The sequence below is a fragment of the Protomyctophum bolini genome, assembly GCF_963924005.1.
Source record: "Protomyctophum bolini genome assembly, chromosome: 21".
Classification (NCBI taxonomy): Eukaryota; Metazoa; Chordata; class Actinopteri; order Myctophiformes; family Myctophidae; genus Protomyctophum; species Protomyctophum bolini.
Genome location: NC_137882.1, coordinates 33,539,628 through 33,559,735, shown reverse-complemented (window position 1 = coordinate 33,559,735; position 20,108 = coordinate 33,539,628). Strand labels below are relative to the sequence as shown.

At 42.8% G+C, this 20,108-nt stretch overlaps 1 protein-coding gene across 1 annotated transcript; it reads left to right on the top strand.

Moving 5' to 3' along the window:
* The first annotated feature begins 2,486 nt into the window (after positions 1–2,486).
* LOC308336263 (uncharacterized protein) lies at positions 2,487–11,337 on the top strand. Its single transcript, XM_080793577.1, has 17 exons — positions 2,487–2,567; positions 3,770–3,841; positions 3,934–4,118; positions 4,451–4,534; positions 4,783–5,178; positions 5,438–5,539; positions 5,671–5,982; positions 6,478–6,656; positions 7,335–7,428; positions 7,775–8,122; positions 8,689–8,806; positions 8,894–8,985; positions 9,404–9,518; positions 9,605–9,706; positions 9,976–10,140; positions 10,517–10,681; positions 10,810–11,337. Exons 7-17 carry the CDS (start codon positions 5,737–5,739, stop codon positions 11,019–11,021), a joined length of 1,836 nt encoding a protein of 611 aa, XP_080649703.1. The 5' UTR covers positions 2,487–2,567; positions 3,770–3,841; positions 3,934–4,118; positions 4,451–4,534; positions 4,783–5,178; positions 5,438–5,539; positions 5,671–5,736; the 3' UTR covers positions 11,022–11,337.
* The last annotated feature ends 8,771 nt before the right edge of the window (positions 11,338–20,108 follow it).

The window sequence follows — 20,108 nt, the reverse complement described above, 5'->3', positions numbered from 1 at the left end:
GTATGTCCAGATAGTTGCCTCGCGGAGGCCTCTTTGTCCAGTGTCCATTCTGTGTCTGGAAACGGCACTTTTTTGAGTGTTGACCCCATTAGAAGCTCTGCTGCTCTGAATTTTACACCTCTCCCGCTTAGCGGAGACTGTGGGGTGGTAGAGGACATCTCCCCGGACGCGTGGGTATGTCCAGATAGTTGCCTCGCGGAGCCGTCTTTTGTCCAGTGTCCAGTCTGGGTCCGGAAACGGTACATATTTTTGCATTGACCCCATTAGAAGCTCTGCTGCTGTGAATTTTACACCTCTCCCGCTTAGCGGAGACTGGGGTGTGGTACAGGACATCTCCCTGAACGCGTGGGTATGTCCAGATAGTTGCCTCGCGGAGGCCTCTTTGTCCAGTGTCCATTCTGGGTCTGGAAACGGCACTTTTTTGAGTATTGACCCCAATAGAAGGTCTGCTGCTCTGAATTTTACACCTCTCCCGCTTAGCGGAGACTGTGGGGTGGTAGAGGACATCTCCCCGGACGCGTGGGTATGTCCAGATAGTTGCCTCGCGGAGCCGTCTTTTGTCCAGTGTCCAGTCTGGGTCCGGAAACGGTACATTTTTTTGCATTGACCCCATTAGAAGCTCTGCTGCTGTGAATTTTACACCTCTCCCGCTTAGCGGAGACTGGGGTGTGGTACAGGACATCTCCCTGAACGCGTGGGTGTGTCCAGATAGTTGCCTCGCGGAGGCCTCTTTGTCCAGTGTCCATTCTGTGTCTGGAAACGGCACTTTTTTGAGTGTTGACCCCAATAGAAGGTCTGCTGCTCTGAATTTTACACCTCTCCCGCTTAGCGGAGACTGTGGGGTGGTAGAGGACATCTCCCCGGACGCGTGGGTATGTCCAGATAGTTGCCTCGCGGAGCCGTCTTTTGTCCAGTGTCCAGTCTGGGTCCGGAAACGGTATTTTTTTTTGCATTGACCCCAGTAGAAGCTCTGCTGCTCTGAATTTTACACCTCTCCCGCTTAGCGGAGACTGTGGGGTGGTAGAGGACATCTCCCCGGACGCGTGGGTATGTCCAGATAGTTGCCTCGCGGAGCCGTCTTTTGTCCAGTGTCCAGTCTGGGTCCGGAAACGGTACATTTTTTTGCATTGACCCCATTAGAAGCTCTGCTGCTGTGAATTTTACACCTCTCCCGCTTAGCGGAGACTGGGGTGTGGTACAGGACATCTCCCTGAACGCGTGGGTGTGTCCAGATAGTTGCCTCGCGGAGGCCTCTTTGTCCAGTGTCCATTCTGTGTCTGGAAACGGCACTTTTTTGAGTGTTGACCCCAATAGAAGGTCTGCTGCTCTGAATTTTACACCTCTCCCGCTTAGCGGAGACTGTGGGGTGGTAGAGGACATCTCCCCGGACGCGTGGGTATGTCCAGATAGTTGCCTCGCGGAGCCGTCTTTTGTCCAGTGTCCAGTCTGGGTCCGGAAACGGTATTTTTTTTTGCATTGACCCCAGTAGAAGCTCTGCTGCTCTGAATTTTACACCTCTCCCGCTTAGCGGAGACTGTGGGGTGGTAGAGGACATCTCCCCGGACGCGTGGGTATGTCCAGATAGTTGCCTCGCGGAGCCGTCTTTTGTCCAGTGTCCAGTCTGGGTCCGGAAACGGTACATTTTTTTGCATTGACCCCATTAGAAGCTCTGCTGCTGTGAATTTTACACCTCTCCCGCTTAGCGGAGACTGGGGTGTGGTACAGGACATCTCCCTGAACGCGTGGGTGTGTCCAGATAGTTGCCTCGCGGAGGCCTCTTTGTCCAGTGTCCATTCTGTGTCTGGAAACGGCACTTTTTTGAGTGTTGACCCCAATAGAAGGTCTGCTGCTCTGAATTTTACACCTCTCCCGCTTAGCGGAGACTGTGGGGTGGTAGAGGACATCTCCCCGGACGCGTGGGTATGTCCAGATAGTTGCCTCGCGGAGCCGTCTTTTGTCCAGTGTCCAGTCTGGGTCCGGAAACGGTTTTTTTTTTTGCATTGACCCCAGTAGAAGCTCTGCTGCTCTGAATTTTACACCTCTCCCGCTTAGCGGAGACTGTGGGGTGGTAGAGGACATCTCCCCGGACGCGTGGGTATGTCCAGATAGTTGCCTCGCGGAGCCGTCTTTTGTCCAGTGTCCACTTTATAAAGTCCATGCACTCCAGTGATGAGCATTTATGCATTTAGATGACTTTATTATTACTATTATTATTATTTAATTACTTATTTTTACACAGAAACATAATGTGTGTCTTCTAGCATCATATAGCATCATTTAAATGCTTAATTTGTAGTTTTAATGTGCAAATGAAACTTTTTTTTCATACTCTAGAGGGTACTCTTATTTTGAAGAGATCGTCCACCGGAAGTCTTAAAACTGTTCATTAGAACTGTTCACTAGACGCTGCCACAACTTAGGGGCTCAGCCCTATGGCTCAGCCTCAGTAGTAGGCACTAGGCAACACTTTGTTTGGCGTAACAACACAACAACAACAGCGTGGACATTACAACTTGAACTGGGACAACTGCACGGAACTGGATTTTAACATCGCTACATCTTTTAAGGTAAGTGATTGTAAGCATTTTCAGCTAAAGCAAACTCAAAATGTGCTAGTATCTTGACCTATCTTCACTTATTCACAAATAAACCAAACGACGTAACTACTCGACACAAAGCCTGCTAGACCTTGGTAAAAGTCTATTCTCGAAGCTGGGAAGCATCTCAGGTCCCCAGCTTCTCTCTAAAATGCACTTTGTGCAATTTTAATAACGCAATGTACCCTGAATTTACCGGGCAGTCATTTATTTAATGAATAAAATAGTGCATTTTAGAGAAGCTGGGGACCTGAGACGCTTCCCAGCTTCCAAATTCCATTTGTATTTTAAATGATATATTTTTCGGCGCATGTCTACCTGCAGAGCCTTTGTGATCTACCTTTTGGGTACCCCTGCCTTATTAAATCAATATCCACACTGATTACCATAAAGTGATAACAACTCCCAAACTTTGTAGCCCATGCACCTCCTTCGACATTGTGAGCTTGTCCTATAGAATGTCTTCAATGCAACACATTGTGAGCTTGTCGATTTTCAGTGAAGAGGTTTAATGTAGAGTGAAAACAGAAAAGTCACTAGTATAGAGTCTATATAGACAGTACAAAGACAATCTCAACAAAGTGGTTAAAAGGCAAAATACACCATTACAACAAACGGTATTCTAAATAGTTGAGTGGGTTCAGTGAAATCTGTGTTGGGTAATGACCATAACAAAGAATACAATACAGACACTGGCTGCTGGGTTTGTGTTGCCATCCAGCTGAGAGGCAGGAACATTCACAGTCTCACTGACACCTTGGTCAGAACAAAAGCCATTGATGTGCAAAATGGTTGATTACTGATTAGACACTAGACAGGCCTTAAACCATACCTAGTTAGAGCAATATACAGTTGAACAGAAATGGGGTACTAAATGAAACAATTTCAGTACAGGTAAAAGTTGAACAATAGTCGCGCTATAGTTGAAATAGGTCAATAATACAAATTATGCTATTTTTCTGGATTCATTTATGTTTAATGCGTGACCCCCACCAAATGTTCGGAACTACTTGATATTCACCAAAACCATTCCCACTATACTATGGGACATTAATACCACCATTGCAACAACTATATTAATGGCAGCTTTAGGTCCAAAAACTAACAAACTAACCCTTTAATTCTCAAAATAACTTAGTATATTTACATTTTTCTACCCTGATTGTTTCTAGTATGGATGCAGACGATTTGGCGATCCTGAATGAGGTGGATGAGCTTATCTCAGAGGAACCATCGACAGTGAGGTCGGTAGAGAGAGACGAGAATGAACATTATAGTCAAGAGGCTAATCTGCAAGCTAATTAACCATGTATTTTTCCAACCTGTTTGTTTTTAGTTTGAATGCCGATGATTTGGCCATCCTAGGTGATGCGGACCAGCTTCTGAGAGAGCAAGATCCTCCACCAGCAACAGCAAAGCCCCGTCCTGCACGACCACTGAAAGTGAGGTGGACAACGAGAGATGACGATGGACATGTTCTAGCCAAGAGGCCAGCAGTTAGCCGCGGACAATCTGGACAGGGTTAGTATTAAGTTGGTTGTTTTTTTTTCCTTTAAATAAGGGTAGGATTACTTACATTGGAGGAGGAATTAGGGGTTAATAAGGGGTTTTCAGGTATCACTTGAAAATAAGGTCTTGACTAAAACCTCAGTGTGATTTTGTGAGCTTGTGGATCTGCATAGGTCCCAAAAAAGACAAATGGGAAAATAATAAAAAATGTTCTATATAAAAGCATATTCAAGTTTTTGTATGTCTGATCCCGAACACCTACAAATTGTGTACAGCAATTTTCAAAACAAATGTGGTTATAAAGTAAAAATAGTATTCACATATCTGTCTTTTCTTCATTACAGATAAGCCATGCCATTCCAGGTCTGCTCACCCTAGTACAGAGGCACGCTTTGATCCAGAGACTGCTTCAGAGACAGTCCCTGATGGTAGGTCATTCAATGTGTATAATGCAGTTTATTGTATCTGCAAAATGGCCCCCTAGTCTTGTGTTTTTACCTGTGGCATGGCCGATTGCCAAGCATCATTCACAATGTTATCTAACACTTTAGCAATATAATGATCTAAAAAAAACAAAGTTATTTTGTATAAAAAATTCAAATGGTAGGCAAAATCATATTTGGCCTAATATGTAGTACCGGTACTAGTCCATGTCTTTGTTTTGCAATTCCTATAGAATGTCTTCTGCAAGATCTGCTTCAGTACCAGAGTAGCTCTGATGACGAGCCAGAAGATGTACCCCAAAGAGCTCCACTGGCTTCGGAGGATTGGAGCACCCGCAACGCACTTTTCTTCGAAAGGTGGAGAGCATTGAGACCATCCCTGATTAACAGCATCTTGGCACAGGAGAATGTAGCAACAGCCGCAACACGCATCTGCAGCCAGTGTCGGAACAACATGGCAGCTGTCCGGTGTAGAGACTGCCTCCCGTGCCCGTTCCTCTGTGCTGAATGCGACATCAGCAGGCACAACAAGGCGCTCGTTCTACACAACCGGGATGGCATGACTGATGGTTTCTTCCGGCCATTAGCTCCAACCAGTTGTGTTGTTGGAATGGGTATTCGACACTGTGGTAAGTTACATTAGCAGACACTATTATCCAAAGTAACTTAGAAGTACACAATCAGAATACTGACTGACTGACGGGAAACGCTCAATTTCATACTAAATGTGACCTGTGGTCCCAATAATGTTGCAGTTTGAAGAACAGCCCGTTAATGAGTGACTTTAAAAAGTTTAGTTCATTGACATAACTAAGATAACTTAGTGAAGGAACGTTAGACTGCTTTATGTGATTTTACTAATGATTAATTAACATAACTCTCTTTTAGTGCGATTCTTGCCCATTGAGATGCCTGTCCAAGCCTGTGGTTGTCCACCGGAGATGCTGAAGGTCAGCAAAGGGAAGGACGTTGCTTTGGTCACAATTAATGGTAATTACATATAGGATTTCCTCTGCTCTGTTTGAAAAAGATGTTTCCCTATTGTATAGCTCTGTCAAGAAATAGGGAGGGGGGGTAACATTTATTTATCCGTCTCTTGACTTATTCATTGCCCTTCCTAGACTTCCTAAGTTCCTACCAAGTCAGCCCTGTGATTTCTATGGCAGTGGGAACATTACAGTGAATGTATGTTATTTGTAGGTCGGTATGATCTCAGCATGCCACATCTGACCTGCGAGGGATGCCAGACTACGTGGGATGCAGGAGTGAATGACCTTGTGCAAAATGGCTACTGGCCAGCCACCGTCAACTTCTCAACCGTCTATGAAACAGACTTGTTTTACACCTTTGAGGAGATGAAGATGGCATCACCAGGGCTGTCACTTCAAGCTTTTCTACGGGGGCTTGAGAGAAGGACTCTTCGCTTTGGCCGTGTAAGTATACTAATTTCTTCAAGCATTGTAAAATGATTAGTGTTTGGATATGAACATTTCTGTTAAACCATTAAGACCTGGGGGGGGGGGGGGGGGGGGGCTTTAACAACCCTTATCATCTTACATCATCGCGATAACATAACATGATATGCCGATTTGCTCAGTGATAGACAAAACATTAAACTCTGTCCATTGTCAATGGCGTTTTAATGTTTTTCTAGACTACCATTAAACCTCTGTATATAGGAGGGAAAAACGTTTGCTGTGAAATAATATATATTCAAAGAATTGCACACATTTTAACAATAAAAAAAATCAGACATAGCTCAGACATAGAGCGGCACTTGGTGCCGTGCTATGAGCTTGTACATCTGCTATTTTTCAATAGGTAAGGTATAAAATGATGGTTAAATTGGTTCAAAGCTAAGGTGACACAGATGGATCCTCAGGTCTTAATGGGTTAAAGTTAAACCGTTGTTTTTGCTGTTTTTCTAGGATGGGAAAATTTCACCCGACAGCTTTCAAAAAGTTTTTTTTGAATGGGCTCATATTCGGCATGAAATTGATTCCCTCTGCAAGGAGGAGCCATTTTGCTGTCCTGCATGCACACCAGCAATGCTTGCGGTCTCCGTTGATGGGAACCGCAAACATTATCGTTTTAACAGTACAGCAAGGTATTGTAATGTACACATACACACTGTTAATATCAAGGAATGGCAAATTAATCAGTTGTATATTTCACACAGTGTAACCCATATGTACTGTAGCTTGAGGAGCCCTCGTACAAGGTTTCTTCGACTATGCATGCACCTCTTGGTACCACAGCACCTCAAAGGCCCTTAAAACAAGACTCCAGACCTCCCAAAACAAACTGGTCAAGCTCCTACTTGGCCTCACCCCCGAACCCACCTCACCCCTGCCCACTTTGACAGGCTGGGATGGCTTAGGGTCGACGACAGAGTAGAGTATCTTGCAATGGGTCTGGTCCACAAGATTCGATACACCACCAAGATACCCATGTACCTGTCTAAATACTTCCTTAATGTAAACGAAGTCCACACCCACAACAACAAACCATGTGCAACCCAGATTCGGCACAAACAAGGGACTAAATCATTTTCGTTCCTATGCCACCAAAATGTGGAACGCCCTACCAACAGTCATTAAGACATGTGAATCCCTTGACTCCCTCAAAACCGCTCTGAAAGGGCACCTGCGGACGGCTGCAATTCGAAACTTGCCCCTGTAAAATCTGAATCCCCCCCACCACCATGAATGTTTGAGAGATCCTACAGTCTTGCAATGCCTTCAACTTGGAGTTTATAACATCTTAAATTTATCTCCTTTTTTAGATCCAAAGATCATTCCATCTTTGAGGGGGCATTCATCGCCAATGATGAAGACGTGTCTAAATTTGTTGGTGATATCCACAGCAAAGTCAAACATGTAATTGCAGACTTTCTCTTCTATCTGATTATTAAGTCAATAATTGTCATGAAATTTAACCACTTAAATTCTGTTTCTTTATTGAGTGGAGGGCTCTCTATACCAGAGTGGCTTTAAAGTTTTCACTCTACATCCAATATATTCACTGAAAATAGACAATCGACGAGCTCTCTGTTTTTGTCACTGTAAAGTTCTTGGCTGAGCTTAACGGTCTTCTGCAAAACCTTTCCCAGAATACAGATCCTGGTGGTTAAGTAGTGCCATGTTTTTGTGACATTTACCTCAAAATATCTGATTGTTCACCGATGGTAAGATCTTTTATCTATTAATCTTTTTTACCATGTAGGTCCCTGGAAGGGGTATTTGTGGTGGGGAGTGGTCGGCAGCCAGAGAAACATCTGCACGGTCCAGGAGTCGTGTCGACGAGGAGGGCCTAGAACTGGCTGTCTGCAGACATGGGGTATTGCTGGCTGCCTTGAACATGTTTAGGGGTGAAATATATGCATACCCCATGTTCTTACAGCACCAGATGGCATCCAAGTATGACATCAAATTCTTTTGTATGGACGTTGCCTGCAAGTACTGGCCGTACCTGCAAAAAGTGTGTGCCTGCTGTCCAGAGCTCCAGCCCCTTCAAAACATGCGGCCCTTCCTGTCGGTTCTCCATGCTAAGGCTCATGACTACAAATGTGAGGTTAGTATAAAACGATATGTGATTATAAGATGGTGGTCAATCCTATACATTATCTGACAATCCAGCAATGAGTAACTGATCTACTGCTGTCAAGGCAGTTAGCGTTTTCACCTTTGTTAAGCCTAGAACACACGGTTGATTTTCCCCCGGACAATTATATTATTGTAATTTTCATAATGTTGCTGATGTCTGAGTTGGGTATTTCAGTACCTTCATGATGCTCAGTGACATCATAGAAGGTAGGTTTGTTTCTCTGCCCACATCCCTGTTTTTTTCTACAGGCAGGTGTTTAGTGAATAGTGATAGAGTGGTAGAGAAAAATCCCACACACCCCCAATGTTTTTGTTTCAGTTTTTGTGAAAAGTCATGATGAAATATTAAAGAAGAGTACCTCAAGTTGATATGTATTGCTGTACAGTAATGGTGTTCTAGGGTTAACTGCCTGTGCTAGTTGGCAGTCCATTTGGCTTTTTTCTTTATAATTAAATGGCACCATTGAGTCTTGGTAAAAGCATGTGCTTTTATGAATGCAATTGATATTCAGGTTTCGTATTATCTCTGTCCAGGTGAAATGGGGCGGGGGAAACCAGGACGGTGCTGGCTCAACACTTGGAGAAGAGGTCGAACAATGCAATGCATTTCTCTCCAGGATAGCCGTAACAACGAAGCATATGTCCAAAGAAGGTGCTGTATAATTGTACATTTTTATAGTTTAGTGTGAATAACATGATTGTAAGAATTGTTGCAGAACTCCTCTCTGTGTACTTGCAGGCCGCAATGACATGCTGACCCTTTTGGCCATGAGCTGGAACGATCACAAACGTGACAACATGGCCAAGTCACTCTCCCAAAGATACCACAAGGTAGAAACTGTTATTTCATGTATACAGGCGTGCATGCATGTGCACTTTGCATGATGTATAACCAACCAGTGGTCCTTGAGGGGGTTCCAGGTGGTCCCCAGCTAAATTGAGTGTAAAATGAAACCAACTGGACCCCATATGGGACCCCTTTTACAATTGAGTTCTTTTTTGTGTTAAACATCTGCATTTACGTTATTTTAACAACATTATCTCCTATAGTACCACATCAATATAGCATGGCATTGTGGACAAAATCTTATCGAACAATAACAAAATGTTCTTTAGTCTTGGGGCTGACAGACTAAATGTCATCAAATGGTGGTCCATGGCTCAAATACAGAATAAATAAAATTATTTTAAAACATAGAAATCATGACATGAATTTCTGTCTTTGTAATGGTTTTGTTTGTAATTTCAGACATCTAAGGTCTTAAAAACCAAGTTGGCAGATCTGGAAAGCCTGAAGGCAGAACTTCAACTTCAAGACCACAATGTTGAAGAGTATGTGCAAGATGTAAAAGAATGGGCAGATGGTAAGAACATGATGAACATGGTCTGATATAAAAATCTGAATATTTATTCATTTTTAAAATTCACACTGTTATTCATTGTGTTTCAGGACAAACACAAGATCAAGGCACGCTGCAGGCTTTGTGTCGGAAGATTGAGGCCTTCACGAGCAGCATCAAAACCAGGAAGCAACGCATCTATAACAAAAATGGTAAGTTAACATTTTAGGCCTATTCTAACAGTCCCAGCCTCTCTGACTGTGTACAATGTGTTTGGGGCAGAGTTACAGCCTCTCTGTCTTATATTAGGCTTGGTTCACACAACATTCAGTTATGTCTGTGTCAGCCTTTTATGTAATGGTTTTCAATGGGAATGGAGTGGTTTACTGGCAAAATCGGCACAATGCCAGAAAACTGCTCGTAGGCATACGTAGGCATAGCCAAGCGTGTGAAACCAGCAATAATTTGTATTTCTTCTCAGACAGCAACAAAGGACGTCACAGAATCCGCCGGAAGTTACTGCAGGAGAAAGACGCTTTGAAGCTCATGGTGGAGGAGTACAACAGCCTGGTTCCTGAGCAAACCGTGTGCTTCGACACTATCTTGGACAGAGAGCATCCTTGGCCGTGGCAAATTTCACAAAGTGGTATGCATTTAGCCACTTAAACCCCAGTGTCTGTATACTTGGAAAACCATTGTGGAAAATAGCAGATTGACATGTCTGTCCCATTGTAAGGTTGTCCATTGGCTATTTTCAGACCTTTAATGTAGAGTGGAAACAGCTGATAGTTACTAGTAGAGTCCTGAGGGACGCTCAACAATTAATTGTTCAGAGCACATTTCTCCATAGAGATACAAAACCAGAGGTCTAAATGGGTTAAGAGGTTAACGTCCTGTATGTATTCTTCCATGTAGTTGTTATTATGTATTATGATTGAATACTGATACATGATTACATGAATGATATATGCATCTACAGTCTTTGTGCACTGTTCTCAACCCTCCATATCTATGTATTACAGGGTCTGTTGATTTCAGCACCAAGAATAAGGTGTTCAATCAGTGCATGGCAGTTCGCAGGCTTCAGGAAGAGAAGTCTATCCTCGTGAGAGAGATGAGGCAGCACTGGGATGTTCTCAAGGCCAGAGCCAGTGTATTGTCAGAGCTTTCTCCCCATCAGAGTGAAGGTATGTGGCAAAGTAAACGTGCACTTCTACTAATTGGTTTTTATGTCATGTTTCAAGAGATTATGATTATGGTGTGAAAGATGTGTTTCATCCCTATATAGTGAGTGACACATTGTTCCTTTGTTTAGGACATCTACCAGAGGATGCAAGGAGGGGTCTCGCGTGCCTCATCCGTAAAAAGGAGATGCATCTGAGACATCTGAAGAGGCGCGTGAGGAAGCTCTACATAGACGTCATGAACGCAACCGACGACAGTCTTGTTGAACCAGTAGACATTTTGGAAGAACTTGAGTGCGCCTATAGTTCAGAGTCCGCATCGTCTGACTCTGATGTTGAGTAGGACACCCAGCTACTGTCAGACTGTTGAGCGAGACAACGAACTGTGTGGGCTGGTCTCAGACCTACCGGTGGGATTATACCAGGGACAAATGACCTTTTGTAGCTCTTCCTTGGACCTCTGGATTTTCTTTTGCTTTCCTCACGGAGCTACATTTTCAAGATTTAAAAAAAAAAAAGATCTACAAGCTCGTAGCCATGCTATGAGTTTGTAGATCTGCTACATTTCAATGGCTAAAGTATAACGATGCTTAAAACACCAAAAGGGGTTCCCGTCCTGAATGGGTTAAAGGAAATGAGGCAGGGCTAGTATTTTTTTATTATTTGTTTTCTTATTTGATCTCTATTTTGATCTACTACTAATCTTGAATGGAGAGTACTGAGAAATAAAGTGTGCAATGGCTTGTAATTTCTGATGCATTATTTATATATTTTTGCAAGATCACAGTAAAACAAATTTAATTCAAGGATATTTTTGCACATACTGCCTTTATATTTGGTCTTACAATTTAATGTTTCCAACTCTGGCCAAGATATGAAGCCAAACAATTACCATGAAGATCACAAAAGGTATAAATGCATAATACTTTTACTAAAAGCTTATGTTAACTCAGTTGAGAGAAATGGTTGGATGACATCACCTTTCCTGTAGCCTACGATAAACAGCAAGGCTTTTGCACTCCTAAACGACAGGTGCGTAGGAGAGGGACAATGTCATGAAAAATAAATAACAGTAGCCTGCAATGAAACCCCTATGGGGACACATCATGGTCTGAAGATGGACATTCCACATTCCAGGAGGATGTGAACTGGGGTGGGGAGATGCAAAATGTCCCCAGGTGGTTCCACTCATCCTCAGCTATACCATTGTAGTCATAAGAGCAGGAGAACATGGTATTCCAGCTCATAGTGGTGGGAAGTAAGCAGAATTGAGGAACCGTTAGCCAGACACACTCAACATTGTAGGGGTACAAGCCTGGGAATTTGCGGCTAGATATATTGCCAGATGAAGACTAGAATTCCAACGCATTTTACACCTTTTTAAGATCGTTTAAAGATCTCTAGAAAATGCACACAGCATACCATGTATGCATTTGTTTGGTTCACATTCGCAAGAATTCGTTATCAACTTCAAGAGAGTATTATATGATAATGCACATGGCCTTCATAATTTATGGTTTCCTCTCTACATCATTTTCATAAAATATTCCTAAAAACATGATACTATCTTTGATGGTGCAATAAAAACTGACATTGAACAATGGAGGTCCATTGAATACAGTGCCTATAAGATGAAGTACTCCCATCAGCGACTATGAGAATGTATGTACAGTGTCAGCCGGCCTTCAACTTACTATATCAGGGTAAGCATATACGGTACAGTGTATCAACCTGAACTATATGAATGAATATATGTACAGTATCAACAGGGCTATTATAATCAGGATTAAAGCTGATCATTATTATTACAGTAGATTTTCCTAAATCTAAGACTCAATCTGATGTAGCCTGGCTCCAGCCATGAATCGCTACCATTAAATAATATATGTCCTGGCCATGAAGTGAAACAAAATGAAAATTCAGACTGAGTGTCAGGCTAACTCAAATGTAATTATTATTATATAAATTATAATTTTTGTGTGACTATTATCCAGATATAAACTTTACATTAGTTAGTTTTATAAATGTACATAAGTACAATAACACTGGTTATCAACCTGTGAATTAGGCCCCCCAGGTCAGGGGTACCCAAATTATTATGGGGAGGTTGCCTGATTATTTGCAACATTGTTTTCTCACTAAACAAACCAACATACAGTCATTGTTGGCCAGTAATATTAGTATTATATCAATGTAATATACATTAAGTTTTCCAGTAACTTATTACAATTTCCCAAACTGTATTATTATATATTACTTGTCCAAGTAATGCGGTATTACTGCATTAAATAAGTTAGAGTTAGAGTTCTCTGTTCTCTGCATGGTTTGTCTATGAGCTGTCCATCCATCCAGCTGTGTAGAGGAGCCCAGTGTGAAATGTTGTCACATAAAGAACAGATCTACAAGCTATCAACATCTTGCAATGCAATGTGTTGATGGAGATAGACCCTGACAAAGACCTTTTGGTCAAAACGTGTAGGTCCTGTTTTATTTGCCTTGCTCATCAATCCAGATTATATTAACCTTGTTCACCAAAGACGGAGTGCCTTCGATTCCTTTTTTCTTTTCAAGACTGCAAGTTCCTTCAAGCAGTACAACTTGAAGGAAAAACCTTTTTTATCTAGCAATGTGTTGAGAGCTTGTTGATCTGTTCTATTTGAGCATGCTATGTACTAAAGTAAGATGCAAATGTAATTTGCTTGTCTGCACCCAAAGGTCAGGGGAACAAGAGGGACAGTCAAAGGCATCAATGTCATCCAGGAATTTACTCTGAAACTCCTTAGTGATTGTGCTAACTTACACTGGTGCAATTCCCTGGCCCTGTGTTGCGCCCAACAACAGTCAGGGTACTGCTCGCTATAACATGTGGAGTTCTGTGCAACCGTGCCCACTGCCCAGGCCAATTTGACAAACAAGTCACACCAGACTCTTTCCTGATGTAAACCTGATCTGTGAAAAGAACAAGCTTAAGGTGCCAATGGTCTAGGTCTGCAAAATGTGGTGTTCTCTGGTGAACGCTGATGAGCTGCATGGTGCAGGGTGCAGGCTATGAGCACAGATCCTCATGGGTCCAGACCCTCATGCCACCTTCATGGAATCTTTTTCAGAAATAGGGTCTGGAAGTCATTTTGTAGGGCTATGACAGGGCTAAACCACACAAAGGAGCAAACTGCAGGTCCGACAGTTAGGCTTATTGCAAACCAATGTTAATATCAAGAGCACTATCCGAACACAAGACTAGACAGATGGATTACCCAATGAGCCAGTGGGGCTGGGACCCAGGGACCCTGGTCCCTTGACTCTCAGGGTTCTCCTGGATAACTAGGTTATGCTAAAATGTGGGCACCTCCTCAGTATTTACAGCAGTGGTTCTCAAACATTTTCATGTCAAGGGACACCAAATTGATATACAGTATACCACAACAATGTGGGCGTCCTTGAACGGGTACTTTCTATGCCCCAAAATGACCCAAACGCTGTCTAATGTGAAGACAGACTGCCTGTCCTTTTTGGTCAGTGTCTGTCTGTCTGTCTGTCTGTCTGTCTGTCTGTCTGTCTGTCTGTCTGTGTGTGTGTGTGTGGGTGTGGGTGTGTGTGTGTGTGTGTGTGTGTGTGTGTGTGTGTGTGTGTGTGTGCGTGCGTGCGTGCGTGTGTGTGTGTGTGTCTGTGTGTGATAATCTGTTTAACATATAATCATAAATGCATACTATTAACAGTAACATTGAGGTATTTAGTTATTGAGTGACACACACACACACACACACACACACAAACACACACACACACACACACACACGAGAGAGAGAGAGAGAGAGACAATATTGCCAATTGACTGATTAGCCAATGGGGAAGCGGTTCATATTAACACAATAAATTACAAACTACAGAGAGGTTTTTGCGCGCGTTGAGGCAAGTAGGAAGAGAGAACTAAGCTAAGGAAGAAAGCAGATCAAGATCAAGATACTAAAGTTGGAAATACGTTGGAGGTAAGATGATATTTAGTGCATTTACTTCGTCTGTTTTTGTGTGTGTGTGTGTGTGTGTGTGTGTGTGTGTGTGTGTGTGTTACGTGTGTCTGTCTGTGTACTACTGAGGGTCTTGCATAAGCTCTTCCAGACGTGGTGAGATTGTTCTTTAGAATGTATGCAATTCTTTAGTAAGCAACACCAGAATGCTGGTCCTCGGTGGAGTGGTTGTTGTATTACTGCATTTGTTTTACTGGAATTAAGGTTAAAAATATGTTTTAGCATGGGGTAGGCATAGTTGAGGAATAGGGTTAGATTTTGGCACTGTTTAACTGAGCTTCAGGTTAGAAATAAGGTTTGACATAGTTTTACTGAGGTTAAGGTTAGGCATAAGGTAGGTTTAAGCATAGTTTAATTGGGCTACGTTTTAGGAATACCAGGCTGAGCTCAGAACTGAGCTCATGTATGTGTCTAACTAATATATTTTTGTTTCATGCATTTTCTCCTTAGAGATGACCAAGCCAAAGAAGCAGAGCTGTCCCCACTGTGGGGCAGAAAACAATGCTGCCAAAAAGGCCTGTGGCACCTGTTTTTTAAGCCTTCTGAAAAGGAAGGCTTTCCTAATAAAGGAAGATAATTTGAAGAATAAGGACTATGGGTCCAAAATAAAAAAACACGGGAACGAGAGCAGAGTTGTGGGCTCTGCCCAGCTAATGGTATGTGCTTCCTCTTTTGGTTCATTTATTTTAGAGAGTATAACTGTATATTGTCAGGTAGTCTCTTCATGTTATATATGACAGACTAGTGGTGTTGATAAAAGGTTGACCAATGAATGCTGCAGTACATTATCTTTCCTCGGGTACCTCAGACATTCTATAGCAGCATCCTTGAGCAGAGGTCTTCAAGGTCAATTACCCCTTAGCTGAGAGAGAGATGAAGCAGGGACGCCCACTACATAATTTTGTGTTGCAGATTAAACTTTTACTTTTCTTTAATACATTATCCTTCATGTACTATTTTCATTTTATCACTTACATCCTAAATAGCCAAATAAGGTTGAATTTGGTTTAATTTTACACTAAGGAGTTACACACAACTGTCCGTTTAGCTGGGGACCACCTGGAACCCCCTGAAGGACCACTGGTGGTCCATGGACCACTGTTTTTAAACCACTTCTCTACACAAACTATTTGTCAAAAGTAGCTGATCTAGAAGCTCACGTGTTGCGCTGCGATGTGTTGTGAGCTTGGAGATCGGTTATTTGTGGTGAATGTAGCCCACCCCAGAATCGGGAGGCTAGGTTTCAAGTGGTTAATGTAATACTTTTTTAAATATGTATCGCATCAATTCTAGACTCATGTTCTAGAGAACAGTTTTGACCAGTTAAGATGCTCTGTGCAAGGTAATGGCTTATCAATATGTGTGCTTGGCATTCATCACACAGGCTGCCTTGCCTGTCAATTATCTGTTAATATTTTGTGTATTTCTGTATGCAGATTCGGAAGCTTCATGTCTTGGGCTATAGCCCCATTTTGCTAATTGGGAGGAAGAAGAAGGGGTCGGACACAATTGTGGCGGAGATGATAACACATCTGTGCCCTGACGGGTCTGGGCCGCTAAAAATCTTCTTGGAGAAGATGACAAAGCTGTATGAGCACACAGTTAAAAGTAAGGCAATGCTTTGGAGTTTGTAGTGTGCTGTAATTGGGATATGTTTTTGCTAAATCAGGTGTTGTACAAGTTAATGGGCGACAAGTGCATGGTATCTACCTAGCTGAACATTTGTCTGAAGTGTGTTGTAAAATGTATGCCCCATGTACGACTGTGTCACACCAAAAATGTAGATTTACACTGTTATCTTGTAAATCGTTGAAATGCTCACTGAAGCCCCTCTAAAGGATTCATAAAATGTCAGTCACCGGGTCACCCTCACCCCAAATGTTAACATCCCCTTAACACTTCCTTCATTGGCTTCTGGCCTCACCCAGTACTAGAACACTGATGCTGGCTTACAAAGCAACTAAAGGCATGGCACCGCGACCCCCCTAACTTCAAGACATCACTACTAACCTTCCTGGTCACTTAGATCTTAGCATTCCTAACACAGGAATGCTTCTGACTGACCCCTAAAACACCCTGCACAACCATCCACACACCCCAGACTCAAACTGTGAAATAAACTCCAAATTGCAGTCAGAACTGCAGACTTGCTCCATTTTTTTCCGTAGCCTGAAAACTCTCTTTCACACTCCACCTAAGCCACTAGCACAGACCTTTCAGACTCCACCTCACCCCCTAGCATGTCATGCTCCCTGTATCACCCTTGTGTTCCTTTTTCCTCATGTTTTTTGATTTTCTTTCATCACAAAATATGCAGAATATCCTTTAGATGGCATGTTGTTAGACACTACATTGTTCTCTTTGCACTATACAAATGTGACCAGTGACCCGATTGACAAGTTCATGTCAATCTCACATTTGTAAGTCAAAATGAAGTGTCAAAATGATATGCTGATTGCTGATATGTATTTCAGATGCTCAACGGTTCCAGCCTGCAGAAGCATCTGCCTCCCTCTCCTCTCCTCCTCCCCCCAATCCGGAATCCGCCGAGGCTGGGACTGGAGGCGCCGAGGCTGGGGGAGCCGAGGCTGGGGGAGCCGAGGCTGGCGTCGAGGCTGGAGGCGCTGGGCTGGTAGGCGCTGACGCTGGAGGAGCCGAGGCTGGCGTTGAGGCTGGAGGCGCTGGGCTGGTAGGCGCTGACGCTGGAGGAGCCGAGGCTGGCGTCGAGGCTGGAGGGGCTGGGCTGGTAGGCGCTGACGCTGGAGGAGCCGAGGCTGGCGTTGAGGCTGGAGGGGCTGGGCTGGTAGGCGCTGACGCTGGAGGAGCCGAGGCTGGCGTCGAGGCTGGAGGCGCTGGGCCGGTAGGCGCCGGGACTGGAGGAGCCGAGGCTGGAGGTGAAATATTCCTTTCAAAGTTGATTTGGCGGCCCCCTGTAGTAACTGAGGACCCCCTATGAAGACCCATTTTTTATTTTTTTATTTAACCTTTATTTAACCAGTAAAAACCACATTGAGACTGAAGTCTCTTTTACAAGTGTCAACTGGCCAAGACAAGAGGCAAAATACGTGACACAGCTCTGCCACAACAACAAACAGGACAGACATACAATGCTCATAAATACAGTATGATTATTGTATTTATTATATAATAAATGATTATACTATAAAAGATTATACTATAAATATAATGAAATATCATTGTAATAAAACTGAATGCATACAATACTACATTTCAGATGTCCCTGGTCCACAGTCACCCATCCCATTTAATCTAAATAATTATTTAGAAGGATGGCGGATGACAGCCGAGGACACAACCACTCTACCTTCCAGTAAGTAATAATCATTTCCCACATTGTAAGGCTTGTGCAGCTATAATTAGCTTGTGCAGTCTTAAAAGTGCCCACCTTCTACCAGGCCCACTAGTGCTGTAGAACAGCAAAGGGTATGAGATTTAAAAGCTGTTACCAAGCTTCACAACCTGAGGTCTTCTGGTCTCCTGGGTGTGAGACCCATGAAGAACTTTAATGTTTAACAAAGCGAACCTTAAAATTGATACGAAATTTTACGTCATAAACACTTATTATGACGTAAAACGTATAATAAGTGGTTTGAAATATGATTCAGGCCACTATTCCAAAGCTTATTTTTACATGTTTTAATAAATAACCAATTTACCATTGAGGTGCCCACCTTTCCAGTTTCCAGTACAGACATGCAGGTGACCAATGGTTGTCACAATATTTGTTAACGATTAGTGGGAAGAATTGTGTTTATCTTATGATATATTTCACTGTTAAGTATTGACATTACATTCACATAATTATAGGTAATTTAAGTTTGCTCAAATTCTGATACTAGCAGGCGTCCCTTCAGAGCTCCGACCGGACCCTCCCAGGACCTCTGGACGCAACCAAAGAAAGAAGCAGGGTATGTTGTTTTTCAAGAAATTGAGTTACTGAGTTTGACAACCTGTCTTCAGGCAGACTGTCACAGAGTCTTTGTGCCGATTCATACTCCTATTTTACCGCTGTTTCGGCGCTGTAGTGCCGAAATGATTTCGGCCCGTCAGAAATTGTCAGTAGCACCGAAGAGTCGACTTTAGGACGGTACTCGCCTCCCCCAAACCTCAAATTACGTCACATTGTAGGCTCTACAGCGCCGAACCGACTTTTCTTCGGCTCTAAAATAGGAGTATGAATCGGCCCTTAGTATTGATGGGAGAAAGGTCTGGTCACTTAAGACATCAGGTTAAGACTGGCACATAATTGAATGATGAGGTCAGTTGTGTATTTATTCACTTTTAAAGCTGGTCTGGCATAAAGAGAGCCTTAACATATTTTTTTCTTAACCTTGTCTTAACCAAGACCCTCTGCAACCAGAGCACAGAAGGGTATGTCTAAGTAACTATGAAAGACATTTAAAAGTGATTAAGAGTTTGTAAGTCTGCCACCTTGTGGTGGCAGACATGAGTGTCCTCATGTATGGTCTAAGAAGCAGACCAACTCTTTAACATGACCAGCAGACTGTTGCCACAATGACAGCTTGACAGTGATCAAACTCCATCTAGCCTCATTAGCATTCATAACATTTTCACGGTTGGTAAGTTGATATGTATTGTATTATGTTCTTTTAACCAATTTACACCTGGTATAACCTATACTTTGTTATACTGTATCTTTCATGCCGGGAGCTACCGCCGTCTCATAGCAACACTTTGTTTTTCCAGAATATAAGCTTATTTTTTTACATGTTTTAATAAATAACCAATTTACCATTGAGGTGCCCACTTCTCCAGTTACCAAACAAAACACAGTGATGTCCATGTGTCACCTAGGGTGATGCAGTGTGCATTATTCTGAATGGACACGTGGGTCATGTTCAACATGAATAAACACCACTTTCAAAGGGACCCTTGTCTTTCCCTATGAATACAGACAGAATACAGACATGCAGGTGTCACAATATTTGCTAACACTTTCTGGCATTAAAGAATTGAGTATCCGTTGGATATATTTCAAGTATTGACACTACATGTGCAAGAGAAAGTCCCCTCCCCTCATTGGAAAATAATAACAAATACATTAACATAATTATAGGTCACTGGAATTTAAGTTTGCACAAATTCTGTTTCTAACAGGTGTCTCTTCAGAGCTCCCACCGGACCCTCCCAGAACAAGCAAGCAAGCAAGCAAGAGAAAGAAGAAGGGTATGTTGTTGTTGTAGTTACCGAGTTTGACAACCTGTCTTCAGGCAGACTGTCAGTCTTTGTATTGATAGGACAAAGTTCTGGTCACCTAAGACATCAGGTTAAGACTGGCACATACTTGAATTATGAGGTTAGTTGGGTGCGAGACCAGCTTTAAAAGTGGAAAAAGTAAGCTTTGAAATGAATTCTAAAGGCCT